Source organism: Phaethon aethereus (genome assembly GCF_964289735.1).
Source record: "Phaethon aethereus genome assembly, chromosome: 19".
Classification (NCBI taxonomy): domain Eukaryota; kingdom Metazoa; phylum Chordata; class Aves; order Phaethontiformes; family Phaethontidae; genus Phaethon; species Phaethon aethereus.
In genome coordinates, this window is record NC_138595.1 from 12260567 (window position 1) to 12275894 (window position 15328).

At 54.5% G+C, this 15328-nt stretch overlaps 2 protein-coding genes across 2 annotated transcripts; one reads left to right on the forward strand and one right to left on the reverse strand.

Annotated features, from left to right (window-relative positions):
• Positions 1-1338: 1338 nt before the first annotated feature.
• Positions 1339-2271, forward strand: LOC309412007 (C-C motif chemokine 4 homolog; the record flags this gene model as incomplete). The annotated part of the gene is made up of 3 exons (XM_082008787.1): positions 1339-1408; positions 1745-1859; positions 2184-2271. The coding sequence occupies 3 exons, from the start codon at positions 1339-1341 to the stop codon at positions 2269-2271; spliced, it is 273 nt and encodes a 90-aa protein (XP_081864913.1).
• Positions 2272-9308: 7037 nt separating this feature from the next.
• Positions 9309-14428, reverse strand: LOC309411795 (E3 ubiquitin-protein ligase TRIM39-like; the record flags this gene model as incomplete). Its single annotated transcript, XM_082008516.1, has 6 exons — positions 13875-14428; positions 13092-13187; positions 11208-11438; positions 11048-11070; positions 10436-10548; positions 9309-9880 (listed from the first exon to the last, which is right to left on the reverse strand). The coding sequence occupies exons 1-6, from the start codon at positions 14310-14312 to the stop codon at positions 9309-9311; spliced, it is 1473 nt and encodes a 490-aa protein (XP_081864642.1). The 5' UTR covers positions 14313-14428.
• Positions 14429-15328: the final 900 nt, after the last annotated feature.

Genomic DNA, 15328 nt, shown 5'->3' on the forward strand with positions numbered 1-15328 from the left:
CTCACTGATGTCTTGAAAATAATGAAATTGAGACATTTTCAAGAAATGTGTCTGCTTCCCTGGTGAGAAGAGATGTCCTTCCAGGAACACCTTGTTATGGATGGACAGCCCTCAGCTCTTCCCAGAGCATCCATCACCTCTCTGTCAGGCCTCCCCTCTCCTCCGCAGGGACAGAGAGGTGTTTGGTAGACATCTATCTACTGCTGTCCATACGTAGGCTGGAGACTTCTTCCCAATGAGCCACCCCTGCTTGCAGCCCTTGCCCAGCCCTCGGAGAGCTGTGAGCTCTTACTCTCTCCCATACAGTGTGATCATTCCTCCTTGTCTGTGGTCAAATTGTAATATTTCATCTTTTCTGCTGAGAACAGATACTCTTTTCCTGCCAGAAAACCCAGTTTCTGCCCTCATCCTCCAGTTAACCTGTTTCTGGTCTTCAGAAGCAGTGTCCTCTTCCTCACCCTGCTCCTGGAGTCCCTCCTGCCTCATCCTCAGGGTCAGAGTCAACGTCTCCGTACTTCTTTTGGCTCTCTGCATCTCCATGCCCAGAAATGACAGACCTCACCCGCTGCAATTGGTCATTTAGGGTCTCCTTATAGGACGTGGAGAGCAGCAGGCACCTCCAGGAGATAATGCCCCATCTCAGCTCTTCCTTCCCTTAAACTGAGGAGGAAACTCAAGTGCTTCAGCATCTGGGACTCTTATTTCATGCCCACCGCTACCTGTACTGTTGCTGCAGTGCTGAGTCCCCTCAGACTATGTGAAGCATGTACAGGACATGGAGCCCACTGGTGATGGCTCCCACCTCCTGCTACTGGGGCAGCATGGGCTGTGCAGACCTGGGAGGGAAACAGTCCAGGGTAGAGGAGACCTCAGCCCCTTTTTCCCTAACCGGCCTCACCCCATCTATGCTCTTCAGCCCATTTGCACGGCTCTTGGAAGGATGCACTCTCGCCTCCAAGCTGCTTGGGCAGGTTGGGTAATAGGGGCCTGTTGGCAAATGCAGGAACCTCCACAGGGGAACTTCTTACTAAGGGACATGCATGAAAGAAGCAGAAATAGCAATGGTGACTCTTTCATATCCTGTGTCACTGGAGAGGCTCTGAATTGAGGGGGGAGCTTCTCCCTTCCGGGTCTGTAGCTGCTGCTCTGTTTCACCACGAGACTGCACCATGAGCAGCCTCATCTCTGGGGGAAATTCCATCATGCCTACGCAAGCCCCTGCACGGACCTCCTCACCCCATAAATTGGGGAGCTGCTGACTGTCTCAGCATCAGACAGAAAAGAGGCTTTCAAGCTCCACTCGCCTGCTCCAGCTCCAGCCACCACTTCTCAGCTGACATGAAGGCCTCTGTGGCTGCCCTTGCTGTTCTCATCGCCACCTTCTGCTACCAGACCTCTGCTGCGCCAAGTAAGTCCGGGCTTTCCTCATCCTCTCTAAATGGGGACAGGAGAGATGTCACTGCTGGAACAGGGTCCCTTCTGCCAGCCCCTCCACCCCTGGGTCCCTTCCCGTGTCAGATCACCCTCTGGCAGGTGTTCCAGAGCCTTTGGGGCTCTCCGGCCATGGGAAAGGCACAGCTCAAAGCACGGCACCGGCTTTGTCAGTGCCAGCTCAAGGGTGAACACAGCAAAGAACGAATCAAAGGAAGAAGAAAGAAGACTTTGTCTTTTCTCTTCCTCCTCCATGTCCTCCCTGCTCCCCATCCCTTGCCACTGCTGACGACCATCTTTTTGTCCTTCACAGTTGGTTCCGACCCGCCGACCTCGTGCTGCTTCACCTACACCTCCCGGCAGCTGCCCCGCAGCTTCGTGGTGGAGTACTATGAGACCAACAGCCTCTGCTCCCAGCCGGCCATTGTGTAAGTCCTCTCCTCCAGGGCGGTGGTGGACTTTCCCTTTGGGCTGAGGTTCCAGAGAGAGAAAGACCCCTTTTCAAAAGCCAGGGGACGTAGGCTGGCCCCGGGGGACGGGAAGGATGGGGGGACAAGAGGTGCAAGGCAATGCTCCACAGGCTCAGCCCCCAGGGGGCTCACACTGGTCCTGCTCCCCCCGCTGCCGACGTGATGGGCATGATGTGCTCCATGCCTAAATTCTGCCGATCCTCAGGAGAGGATGGGTTTGGGGCAGGGCTCCCCTCCATGCATTGCTCTCCCACTGAAAACTTACCTCTCTGCATCCCACAGGTTTGTCACAAAGAAGGGCCGCGAAGTCTGCGCCAACCCCGAGCAGGACTGGGTTCAGCAGTACGTGAACGAGCTGGAGCTGAACTGAGGTCCCGGGACAGACCCTGTTGTCCCCGGCTGCCGGGATGGGCGAGCCACGACCCGTCGCGGGCTCCCTCAGAAATGCTTCAATGTCATTTAAAGCTAGTTCAGCAATGGAAAATGTTCCAGAATCTGACTTTAGTGTTTTGCTATTTACATATTTAATTTTTATAAGGGAGGGATCAGGTGCAATAACTCCACTCCAGACAAATAAGAATATTATTTAACAGATATATTTTTTTAAATGAAGACTTATTTCAGGTTATATTTTCTGTATTTAATTAATTCTTGTTTTGATGTAATATTTAATTGAAATTTTGAGAAATAAATATTTTTGTAAGAACTTTCTGTCTTTGCCTCTATTACAGTCCTTTGCGAGGACAATAGGTGAAATAATAATGGTGGCAACATGCACTGTCAAAACCCCATAAGCTTTCCCTATCTGAATGTCGTGTTTGCAAAATAAGAAGAGAAAAACCATGAAGAAGGAGCTGTGAGAAGGGCATAGACTTCATTCAGGTAGCCTGGCTCACTCTTTTTATAAGGTATTTAGTCACTACTCATTATGACAACTGGCAGCTAGTTAAGTTCCATCGCTGGCCCCATTATAGTCAATTAAAATGCTGCCTTTCAGGGATGAAATTTAACATGCTCACTGTTTCAGGGAAAGTTTTCTGAGAGCTGCAGCTAAAATGAATCAGCTATTCCCAGAGCTGAGGATGGAAAAAATATGTTTCACTACAAGATTTTTAGAACCATTTCATTAAACTCTCATTTAGCTGGGACAATGAGGCTTAGCAGATCACAGAATCACAGAATCACAGAATGGTAGGGGTTGGAAGGGACCTGTGAAGATCACCTGGTCCAACCCCCCTGCCAAGGCAGGATCACTCAGGGCAGGTTGCACAGAAACGCGTCCCGTCGCGTTTTGAAGGTCTCCAGAGAAGGAGCCTCCACAACCTCTGTGGGCAGCCTGCTCCAGTGCTCCATCACCCTCACAGTAAAGAAGTTTTTCCTCATGTTGAGGTTGAACATCCTGTGCTGCAGATTATGCCCATTGCCCCTCGTCCTGTCACTACTGAAAAGAGACTGGCTCCATCCTCCTGACGGCCACCCTGCAGAGATTTATAGACATTGATAAGGTCCCCTCTCAGCCTTCTCTTCTCCAGACTAAACCGCTCCTCTCCTCATACAAGAGACATTCCAGTCCCTTAATAATCCTCGTAGCCCTCTGTTGGACTCTCTCCAAAAGTTCCCTGTCTCTCTTGAACTGGGGAGCCCAGAACTGGATGCAATACATAACCCTCTTAGGAGAAAAGGTGCTTTTTCTCCATGCCTCCAAAACCTGCCCGTATCTGGATGTCATGTCCAGAGACACAGCATCCAGAGATGCAGTGTCCCCCTGCAATCACCTAGCCAGACCCCAGCCCCAGGGCAGGATCTGCCCCTGCAAGGAGACATCTCCACTGCAGTCCTGGGGCTGGTCTCCCACCAGGAGAAGGAGGAGATGGAGCCCACACCACTGATGGTGTTTAGATTGCTCTGATCATCTCTGGACACATGCTATTGGATGACCAACGAGGGTTTGGGTTCCTCTTGCCTGGACCTCTGGTGCCTACAGGGCTGCCCAAGAAAAAAGCCTAGGGTCAGAGACCTGCCTGCGCTCAGCTCACCCCACAGTGTCTACATACTGAATTTGGGAGGACAGACATCAACATCAGTGAGACACAGGGTAGCAAGGCAGAAAAGGGGCTCCTGGGGAGAGGTGAAGATGAGAAGACAGAGGACAGAGGCTGGGTGGGAGCCGTGCAGTGAGAGGAGCCTCAGGTAGGGCTGGAAGGGACCGGAGGGACATGGGTGTGTTTGGGGGAGGAAGGAGTATATCGGTTATGTCAGGAGCCTCATCACTTCAGGAACTGCAGCCCCCAGCTCCTCAGCCCACGGTGCACCCCATCAGTCATCCTGCTACAGTGCTGACTGCACCCAGCTCAAAATAGCATCCAGGGGGGTGAAATGGAGAGCTGTGCCAGCAAGCAGGACCTGAGCCCCCTTCCCCGAGGAGCTGCTGCGTGGGAGCCCGTGGCTGGGTGGTTTGGGTGAGCATCACCACAAAGGCAGCTGTGCCTTGGTGACGAGGAGCTGCTCCTGCATGCAAGGGCACTGTCCTTGGTCACAGCCCCAGCTCCCCGGAGACTGCATGCCCCAGGGCCAGCTCTGGGACCAGGCCTCATTGTGGCCACGCTGGAGGTGGTGGCACCTTGGCCATTGGGTACCAGCCAGCCCCATATCTGAGTGTCAGAGCCCAGTAGCTTCACCCTGAGGACTGAGCTTGGCACAAAGCTGGGTACCCAGAGCTGCCCTTGCTTCAGGGAACAGCAGGAGCAGGGGACAGGATGGGGGAGACCAGCAACAGGGTCATCCCAAAATGGCTTGAGCCTCCAGAGACCCTCTTGGACACAAGCCCCACGGGGCCCTACGGCACTGGGAGCAGTCCCACAGCCTTGGGGTTTCTTGTTGAAGGACACACCGTAGAGGGTCATCCCAGGAGCACCATCCAGCCCGTGCACTGTTTGAGTCTGTTGAAAACAGACAGCGCCGACGTCCTTAACAACCCAGGTCACATTTAGCCACCCACAGCAGACACCTACTCTGGGCACCTCAGCTAACTCCTCAGCATTACTCAGGGAGCCTGCAGGGAGTCCTGAATTGCTCATGTCTTTCTTGATCTTACAGCCACCTACGCGTGACAGCTCAGAGGGGCCCTCAAAGTGCATGCAAGGAATACAGCACGCTCGTTAACTCACACCCCCGGGCACAGAGGCGTGAGCAAAGCCCGCACGAGGAAGGCAAAGGCAGCCAGCAGCTTTCAGCAAGCTGGCAGCTGCCTCCAAGGCCTGCAAGCAGCAGTGTGCGCAGGCAGAAACCATCCCTGGCAATCTTCAGAGCCACCACGGTTTGCGAAGGAGGAGGAGTGCAGGAAGGTGAAACCTTGGCCCAGGTTGCCCAGAGAGGTGGTCGATGCCCCATCCCTGGCAACATCCCAGGTCAGGTTGGACGGGGCTCTGAGCAACCTGCTTTGGTTGAAGAAGTTCAGGATGTTTAGTTGAAGCTCATGGCAGGGGGGTTGGACTAGATGACCTTTAAAGGTCCCTTCCAACCCAAAGATTCTATGATTCTATATGCTGGCCCAGAGCAGGGATAGGCAGGCAGGGGCTGCAGTACCCCTGTTGCCATTAGGTCAAATCTGCACCCAGGGATTGCCCTGCCCAGAGCAGGGGATATATTTGCCATATAAGTTGATGCAGCTGTTTGAGGCCGACCTTGCCGCTAGAGCTGAATTTTGCAAGAAAACCCTCACAGTGTTTGGGTTGGAGGAGCCCTGGGATGCCCCGTTGCTCATGCATGGGTCTCAGGGGCTAATTATGATGTTCATACCTCCCAGAAGCAGCCTTGCGGGGTGCTCAGGGAGCACCCACCAGAGATGGGGCAGGCGACTGCAAGAAGCAGAAGGCACTAAGCCAGAGGCAGCAGGTGAAGAGAAAGAGGAGTCTGGGACCCAAGAGGAGGATGGCTTGCAGGGAGTTTCCTCTGGATTCAGACCAAAACAAGAGCAATGGTGTCAAGAGTTTCAGAATTTGTAAACTACTAAAAGAGAGGCTCATCCTGAAACCAGAGTGTGGTATTTACTGGCTATTTTGTGAAACATATATAAAAGTAAATATTTTTAATGAAAACCCTGGGAAAGCCTAGCTGTGAACAAGAACAAAATCATTACTGTGATAAGAATAACATCATTATTATAATATACGTGCACATCTCTCTATATTTGTTGTTTGTATCACCCTGGTGTGTCTGGCATTGCACAGAAGGAGGACCTGAGCTGTGCTGATGGAGATACGGATTGACAGCAATCAAGGTTCATGGTCTGATGGCTTTTACATCTCCACACTTTCAGCGAGGAATTAGACACTCTGAAGGCAAAATGCCCGTGCACTCAGAATTGCCATCTCTGTACCTTCCTCACCATCCCAGGACTGGGGCCCTGGCTTGCTGCAGGAAGAGGAGGCTCAGTCCTCCACCCAAAACAGCTCTTCCCAGAGACACCAAGATGGAGGAGTGTGTCTCTTCTGTGGGGGCAGCATCCAAAAAAGACACGTAAAAATGGATGGTCTTGCATGCTGTATAAAAAATAATGTTTTGCTAAAGTAGCGATATATCCCAGACTTCCAGGGCTGAGGAAGAAGTATTATGCTAGAAATGGTGCCTGGCTATCACCTTCCCCATAACGGCCAACAGAAGGCAGAAATGGTAATGAAGACGCAAAAAAACCATTTCTGCTCAGTTCTTAGAAAGACACAGATGACTACTTACACAGATGACTAAGATGATGAAGCATTTTCCACTATACTAGAAGAGAAAGAAAGAAAGATGTTAACCTTTGTTGAGAAAGCACATTTCTAAAACTGCAGGTCTGTAAATTTTGCTGCGGAGAATCTTAAGAGGGAACACTGTCAGTGCCGCTGGGTCACCAAACTGCCTCAGGAGCCAAAGCCTAAAAAAGTGACATTAATCTACTGATTACTCAGAGAAACAGCTCCCTGAAACTCAACCCCAGCCCATGGCCATTCTGCTAAGGAGGGATTACTGCTTTCGGTAAAACCAGGCACCTTGAGCAGATCAGCCCTGGGATCCACTACAGCAAGAGACTGCCTCAACCCAAAATGTCCCTGCAAAACATATGCATATGCATAAGTATGTGCCCATCTTCCTTCAGCAGATGGAAATCAGATGGCAATGGTGTGGCTGTGATCAGCCTGGCACATACAGGCCGGCCCCTTTGGTAATAAATAACCTTATGATGCCGTGGGAGGGTCACCAGCTTGCTTGGGGCTGGGGAGCTGGGGAGCGGGAGCGCTTGCGAGAAGACCCACGTTCTCAGGTCGGACTGCGCTGTGCTGCGCAGCCACCCCTCATGGCCGAGGTGCGTGGTCCAAGCAGGACCTGGCCCTTGCTGGCCAGGATCTGCGTGGAGACCAGGGCCAGGCAATAAATGCATTTCCACCAAGAACAGGGGAAAGCTCGACTTGTCGTGACTTAAACAGCAAATCTGCTTGCAAAACACTTTAGGAACAGCTTTAGCTTTGAGTCAGCAGAGAGCTCTAAAAGCCAGGTGCCAGTGCTCCTGGCTTATCTCTAGCTGCCCATTGCCAACCAGTCTGGGCACCTCAGGGCAGACTGGTATTTGCCCCGAGCAGTTCCTTAGTTGCAGGTGATGCGGAGAGTCCACCAGGCAGAAAATTTTATAGCACATTCAGAGCTATCTCATGCCTTCAACTTTTACACGCCTCCCTGAGAGAGGCAGATTCATGATTTCTAGGAACGCTTTGGATGCTGCATCGGGGTGACTTCACATCCTTTCTGCTCATTCATTTCTTCCCCCTACTTGCAAGATCTCCGAACTGTTGCACTTCCTCCCGCCTCTTCTGGAAACGCTCTTCGTCACTCCTGCAACACAGCAAGTGCCACGCATCTCTCGCCTTGCCGCGGTCAGGCTGCTCTTGCTTTCTGGACAGTTTCCATCCCACCACCTCCTCCCGCCCCTGGTTCAGTGACATTTAGCCTGGTGCCTTCCCAACTGTCACCCTGCACAACAGGTTTCCCTGGCTCCTCCTTCCCACTCCCCTCCACAACTGCCTCTGATTCCAGCCGTCTGTCAAGCCCTCAAAGTTCATGTCGTTTCTTATCTTCTTAGGCTCCACAAACTCCCTCTGTAAGATCTCCCTGGAGGTCAATGAGCTGCAGAGCCTACCGAGACCCATTGCCCTTCCTGGGACATTGCAAAGCTGGGACCAGGCTGGCCATGCAACCACCAAAAGAAAGAGCCTGCAGCTGAAGGGAGGAGAATGGGACTCCCCAAAATGCAACAAAACTCAGCCGAGGGGAAATGCCATCTCAGGTCCAGCACAATTTTTCACTAGGAGCCTCCTAAAGCATCATCCAGGGTATTCCCAGAGAAATTCTGCTGAGCACTTGAGACCATGCTTTATCAAATCTCATTTTATTTGAGTTGAATCAGTCTTTAAATTAAGCAGCTTCATTATTTTTGGCTGCAGTTTTCCCTGCTCCACACAGGTGATGGAGAGACCAAACACCAGGGGTGACCTCTGGAGACACCAGCAGCGTGTGGGTTATTTTCCTTTCCCTGTTTTGCAGCCACCAAAGTGCCCCTGTCCTGGGGTGGGCAACACACTGCTGCCCAAGCCTGGAGAATTCCCACCTGCGGTGAGGGGAGGTGGAGGAGCTGGAGCTACCAAGCCTGGAGGTGATCTCCCTGCCAGGGGAGGAGAGCGAGCAGCCCAGGCACTGCCAGCACCCACACCCATACAGACGTCCCCTTGCCTTCGCTTTCAGGCTCCAGCACCACGAGGCTGTAACGTGGCCAACTACACAGGCAGCTGCCACTACCGAATCCCTGCCTGACGGGTGCCCAGCTTGCTGCAGTGTCCCATGAATGCCACAGCGGGATCTCTTGAGGACCCTCTCTGGGCTGGAGAGGACCAGTTCCAGCAGCACCCTTTGCCCTCTGAGATGTTGAGGATTAACTGAGGTTAATGAGCCAGGATGGATGCACCACAAAACCATGCTGTTAAACACACAAGGGTCCCCAAATCAACCCTTTATTGCCTTGTTCCAGCACAATTCACACCAAAAGCAGCACTACACAGCAGACTGGGGGTGCAGCCTTTTCCAGCAGCCTGTGAGATGAGCGGCAGGGCAGTGGTGGTCAGTGGGCTCCCTCGTCCCCCTTGGCAGCACAGTGAGTTATGGCACATCCCCACTGCAAAGTGCCTTTCCCAGCACGGGCATGGCATGGGGTGAGTGTCACACTTGGTGGGTCACCCCCAGCAGCCAGAAGCACATGGGGACCCTGCCATGATGCTCATCAAGGCACACAGCTATTTCCCTGGTGCTGCCCCACTCACGGGAGGAGCCAGTTGGGCTTCCAGGTCTCTGCCCGCCAGTGACAATCTGGGGCAGCCACTGTCACAGGATGATGCACCCGGTTCCCTGTGTGTCCCTGACCCAGGAGATCACCAAGGGCTCTGCATTTCTTCCCCCCAAAAAGGCACCCAGGAAGAAGAGAGGCCGGAGGTTCCCCGAAAATTTGTCAGTGAAGGTGTAAATGTGGGAGCGGTCGCTCACGTTGTAAAAGGAGATTTCTCCTGCCTCGTAGTCCAGGAAGATCCCAATGCGCCGGGGTCTCACGCTCAGAGTCAGCGGGGAGATGGGCAAGGTGAGGGCCTCGTAGTTGCCCCCGTTTTGCAGCCGCAGCACCCAATAGCCATTGTTTGGGGAGAAGAGGACGTTGCCTTTCCGGCTGGCAGACTCCCAGCACAGCCCCAAGCCCCACTCGGGCTTGTCTCCCACCTGCACCTCCCAGTAGCAGCGGCCTGAGAAGAAGACCTGACTCCCCAGCACCACTGGAGCGGTGCCAAACCTCTTGGAGCTGTCAAAGAGGGACAGAAGCAGCTTCTTGCCCCCACGCCGCACACTCTTGCGGTCCTCAGACAGGATGAGCTCAGGGTGTGCCGTCTCAGGGTCCAGAGTCACGTCCACTGGAGTGAGAGAAGGGTGGAAGGACAGACAGGGCTTCAGGGCTCTGCAGGTGGGGACACGAGTGGGTGTCTGCAGCCCAGACACGGGGCTCTTCCAGCTCTTCCTACCTCTTACATATATTTGCTTGTGCCCATGGTTTTGCACAGCTCCCAGCACTGCTCAGCAGTGGGGAATTATAATACATAAAATCATGCTAACCATAAACCACATCAAAATATTTGGCAGCTGTCTGCAGAGCTGGAACAGAATGAGGGCAGCTCCGCAGACCTGGCACAGTTTCAGAAACAGACAACACTGAAAGCAAGAGTTTGTGGGCAACACGGAACCTGAAACTCCTGAGTGACCTCCTAGGCTTCAGGGTCATCTCACAACCCATCCAAGACCAGAACAAGGAAGGTTTCTCCATCATGAAACCAGCATGAACTCCAGTACACAAACTGGGACCAGTAGGACAAAGGTTATTGAAAAAACCTCCCAGATATTTAGTCCCAGGTATGGTGGGGGGGACCAGGGCCCAAATGTGCCAGGAGCTGGCATAGAAGCAGCCCCCTTACCTTTGAACTTCTTCAGCATGTCCCTCATGCCCAGGCAGCGCTCGGGGATGCTGTAGTTTTCCTTCAGCGTCACGGACACAGCCTTGGGGGACTGTAACTTCACCCCCTCACACCTGAAAGGAGAGTGATGCCCATGGGCTGTAACCAGAGCCCACAGCACGGCCAGTCTCCTGCTTGGGGGAGTTTAATGCCTTTCTGTTGGCTGCACAGATGCATCTCCTCCCTTGAGCTCTTTGGCTGTGAAGAGCACTAGGGATAACCGCTTGCTTATCAGCAAGCCCAATGGACCAGAGTTAAACCATGCGGGGCGCAGCAGTACCAGTCCCTGGGAAGGAAGGAGCAAAGCCAGCCCGGCAGCATGGCGCTTAGGTGGGGATGCATCTCACACACCACAAGGCCAGGCAAGACCTTGGCTCTGGGGTCCTGGAAGAAGAGGATAGAGTCTCTTCTGCCAGGCCCCACTGGTCTCAGTCCTTTTGTCAGCCCCGGGAAGGACCAAACCAAATGCTGGTCAGGGAGGACAGGGCGTGGCTGGCATGGAGCAGACAGGAACACCTCTCTTAGAGCCTGGAGGCAGCCAGGATGGTGGAGGGAATGAGCATGAGTACCTACCTGCTCAGGATGCTTTTCATGTCCTAGAAGGAGAAAAGAAAAATATTTCTGGGTGTGTGGCTTCAGAGCCTTGGTCCCACCAGCCAGCCTGGCCCCAGCCACCTGCCCAGAAGGCAAAGGCACTGGGGCTGAGTTAGTGGGGCTGGTAGTGCAGCCTGACCTTGAGCAGCCCATCGGCCGGCTGTTGGGTCTTCTCCTTTATCTCCAGGATCAGCTCCTCCAGCAAGCACTTCTGCTCCACCAGTCTGGCCAGGTTTTCATTGATCATCAGTAGAATCCGCTTCTCCTCCTCCTCCAGCTTCTGGAGCAGCAGCTTCTCCTCATCAGCCAGCAGCCGATGCAGCTTCCCGAACTCACTCACAATCCTTTCCCGCTTTTTCTTCACCGTCTCCTTGCGATAAGAAGGTACATGGGGTGAAGAGAGGCAACATTAGCCAGGCAGCTGAGATGAAGCCGGATGCTCCAGCATCCATGCCCAGAACCACGCCCTGGGAAACCACCGCATTTTTTTCATAAGCAAATTTATTTAAAAAAACAGCCAGAGGCTAACTGCCATGCTTTCAGCTCGCCTGAGTTCCCACTCGACATCCTCAGTTTACCACCAGCAGGACTTTGCCCAGAGCAGTTCTGCTCAGCTGGACCTCAGACGTCTAATGATGTCTTGGTGCAGCACAGGAAGACGGGGGTGCTGCTGGGCTGCAAGGAGAAGCCATCAGGTGTTGGCGTAGGTTTTTATCAGATACACTCACACCTCCAGCTAGACCCAGGCTAGCCAGCTGCTCAGGCAGCCCAGAGGGAACACTGGAAAAACCCACAGCAAAGGGAACGAGGTGGGAGAGACTCTGGGGCTGGGGAGGGATGGAAAGGGCGACCCAGGGAGGAATCCCCAGGTGTCTCACAACAGCCCAGGGTGAGGAGCCAGCAGCAGGCAGGGTCTGCCAGTGCTTTAGGGTTTTTCACCTGAGCCCTAAAATTGGCACTTTGCTCAAAACCTGAAGCACCAGGAAAACATGCTGCAGTTAGCTAGGACCATGAAAACACAAAATGCAGAAGAACAATGAAAGGAAAATGAGCTGCATTTATTTTTCTGTCCAAGCACATGATTTCTTGGACTTGAGTCACGAAGGTTTGATAAGCCAGGACGGTCACAGCCACTTCCCCGCCACCGCTCGCAAGGGATATTTTTTCCTTTTTACTAAAAAAGCGCAACCAGTCGCTGGACTGGGAGGAAGCCGGAGGCAGCTGAGTCGCAGCCCCGGAGCCCTGACTCAGGCGGGTGGGGGGAGAGTGACACGGCTTTCTCACAACCTCCATCCCCAGACCTATCCCAGCCCCGAGGGGGATGGCGGGCATGCAAGAGCACCCCAAAAACCCACCACCTGCTTGGCCGGGCTGCGGCGGGCAGGCAGGGGAGCTGAGCAGATAACTAGAGGAGTCTGGAGAAACCTGTTTTCCCTGCCAAAGTTGATTAATCATCAGCTCTGGCTCAGGGCTGGGTAACACGGTCCAGCACTTTCGTTTCCTTTTCTGCAGTTACTTTTACTTTCCAGCTTCCACCCCAGAGGGACATGAAATCCAGCTGTTTTGCCGGAGTCTAATCTCCCCGGGACTGCCTGGAGTTGGACAGAGGTGCAGTAATTCAGCTTTTCTTTTTTTTAATGAAAACATTTCTAGTTCCTATTGCTTTGGCTCACGCCTGGCTTGTAACTCAAGCACACGTCGTAAAACAAAAGGCAGATAAAAAATATCCAGTGTTTATTTGTTTAACCGACAGCACAAGCCCCCATGATTTTGAGGGAGCTGGCGTGCTCCTCTTTTGCAAAGCATTTCTTAGCAAAGCTTTTAAACTTTTTTTACAGAGCCACACACGGTCACTGAGCCTGGTTTCCAGCACCAGTCCTCCATACAACAGCAGGAGATGGGGACACATCCCATGCTGAGGACTATGCCAAATTCATGGTCCCAGACAAGATCATTCAGGATTCTTTTTTTAATTGCTGATACCTCTGAAGCTCATTCTTTGAGAATTAAGCCAGGCACCTGCCTTGCACTCCTGAGTTTTCATCCTTTCCGCTGACTCACACTTCTTCATGTCCTCTGCTTCCTTTGAAAGATGCTCAAGGGATTTCTGGAGTTTGACCTGAAAAGAGAAGAAACGGGCCCAGCTCGCCCCAGCAGCACCTGCCGAGCGCCGCAGTTTGGCTGGGCCCCCTCTGCCCCGGGACCGCCGGTGCCAGCGGGCAGCCAGGGGACAGTGACCCCGCACCAGGCGGTGCCAGCCCTGGCACCCGAACCCAGCAGCTGTGCTCTTCACTCCGCTCGCAGTGTTAACCCTCTCCTTGCTCCTCGGGTTTTACACATATTTTTCTCACTATTTAGGTTTTGGAGAACAAAGTGACTGCTCCCGGCAGTGCCGGGGCACAGGGCAGCTGTCAGGGTGCTGCTGGGAGCGTCGCTGGGATGTGGGGTTTGGGTGCACCTCGCCACCAAGGTGAAACGTCCCCAGGGCAGCACCGAGCACCCCAACTTCTCCAACGGGGTCGCAGAGGGGCAGGGAGCCAGGCTGCCTCCGTGCACCCGGAAAGGTGGGAGTTATCCTGGGTGCCTCCACAATTTGGGAGCCAGCGGGCCCAGCCTCATGCCCGCAACAAGAGCGGCTGGGTGGGTGCTGCCATCTTGGCCACCCCCTCCTCTGCTTTCCTGGCGGTGCTGCCGAGGCTGTTGGGAGAGAGGCGGTGGGGTCCTGGCAGCCCGTCGCCCTGGCACTGGCGTGCCCAGCGTGCCTCAGGGCAGGATGGAGACCCCCGGCACCCCAAGCCCCTCCTACCTTGTACACCTGCGCGGCCTCCTCGATGGGGTAGACGGTGTGCGGGCGGTGGTGCAGGGACTCCCGGCACACCACACAGATGGCCTCCTCATCCTCCTCGCAGAAGAGCTTGAGGCGCTCGTCATGCTGGGCGCAGAGCGGGGTCCCAGTCCCCAGCTCTGTCGCTGGGCCACCCCGCAGCCCCAGCTGCCGGATGCTCTCCACAATGTTGGCCAGCTGCCTGTTGGGTCGGAAGCCACTGCGGTGGCAGGAGGCCCGACACTGCGGGCAGGAGAAGGGCCCGTCAGCCCAGAGACCCTTCTCCTGGCAGTGCTTGGCAATGCAGCCCCGGCAGAAGTTGTGCCCGCAGTCGACACTGACGGGCTCGCTCATGTACTCCAGGCAGATGGGGCAGATGGCCTCCTCCTGCAGCCGCTCCAGGGCACCCGCCAGGGCCATGGTGGCCTCCGCGACTGGGCGGCCTCGCTGCGTGCTTCCTTCCCTGGGGTCAACCAGCAAGGGCAGGCTCGCAGGCAGGCGCGGTTGTCGTAGTCTCACGGCCAGGCAGCGCCGGCAGCGCCATGAGAGCCCGGAAGAGAAGCCGGCCTTGCCGCCGTGCGGCACCGGCCACGGGAGCCTCCGTGCCGGCGGGGGGAGGAGCGTGGCGTCGGCTGGAACAGCTGCAGCCAGCCCTAAAGGCTGGGGCTGCCTCCAGCCCTGGCAGGTCAAAGCAAACGAGAAACCCTGCCGGGAGAGTGGGACAAATTAGGAAGCGCCAGAAATAATCCGTGCCCGTGGGTAACCCCAGGCGCTGGGGTGGCAGAGGAGACGGGGTCGTCTCTGGTGTTTGCTGAGCCGAGCAGCCCCTCGATGCAGCGGGAGCCCTGGCCTTGTGCCCTGCTCACAAGCTGCCTGAAGACGCTGGCCAAGCTCGGTGACCCCCACACCTTACCAGGCCACCCGCCCACGCCAAAATGTCCCCTGCCATACCCTGGCAGGCAAGGGGCAAGAGGCACAGGCAGTTGCCCAGAGCCCTGACAGGAGCGGGCAGGGTGAGCAATGCTCCACCGTCGCAGCACGGAGGGGCCGGGGAGCAGCCGGGGGCCACCCCGCCGTCCTGCAGACCCATCTCGTGTCAGCCTGGACCCCCCGCCAGCTGCTGCTGCCCACCACAGCCTCCGTGAGGTTTCCCGAGAGCCAGTTGGAGAAGCTGCAGGTTTTGCTCCTTTTTATTATACAAAAATAAGTTCAACACATATCGGTACAAATTAGAATGAAAAATTTCAATGAAAATGCCAAATAAATTAAAACTGCTTTTACATAAATTTAAATAAAAGAGCTAAACACTGTGTTAAATAGTCTGTCAAATTCACAGGCAATAAGCAAACAGGGATGTGTCTCGGAGGTGCCCATGAGAGCAGGTCCTTGCAGAGGTGATGCCTGGAGGGAGAAGGGCGTTGCTCATCCACTGCCTG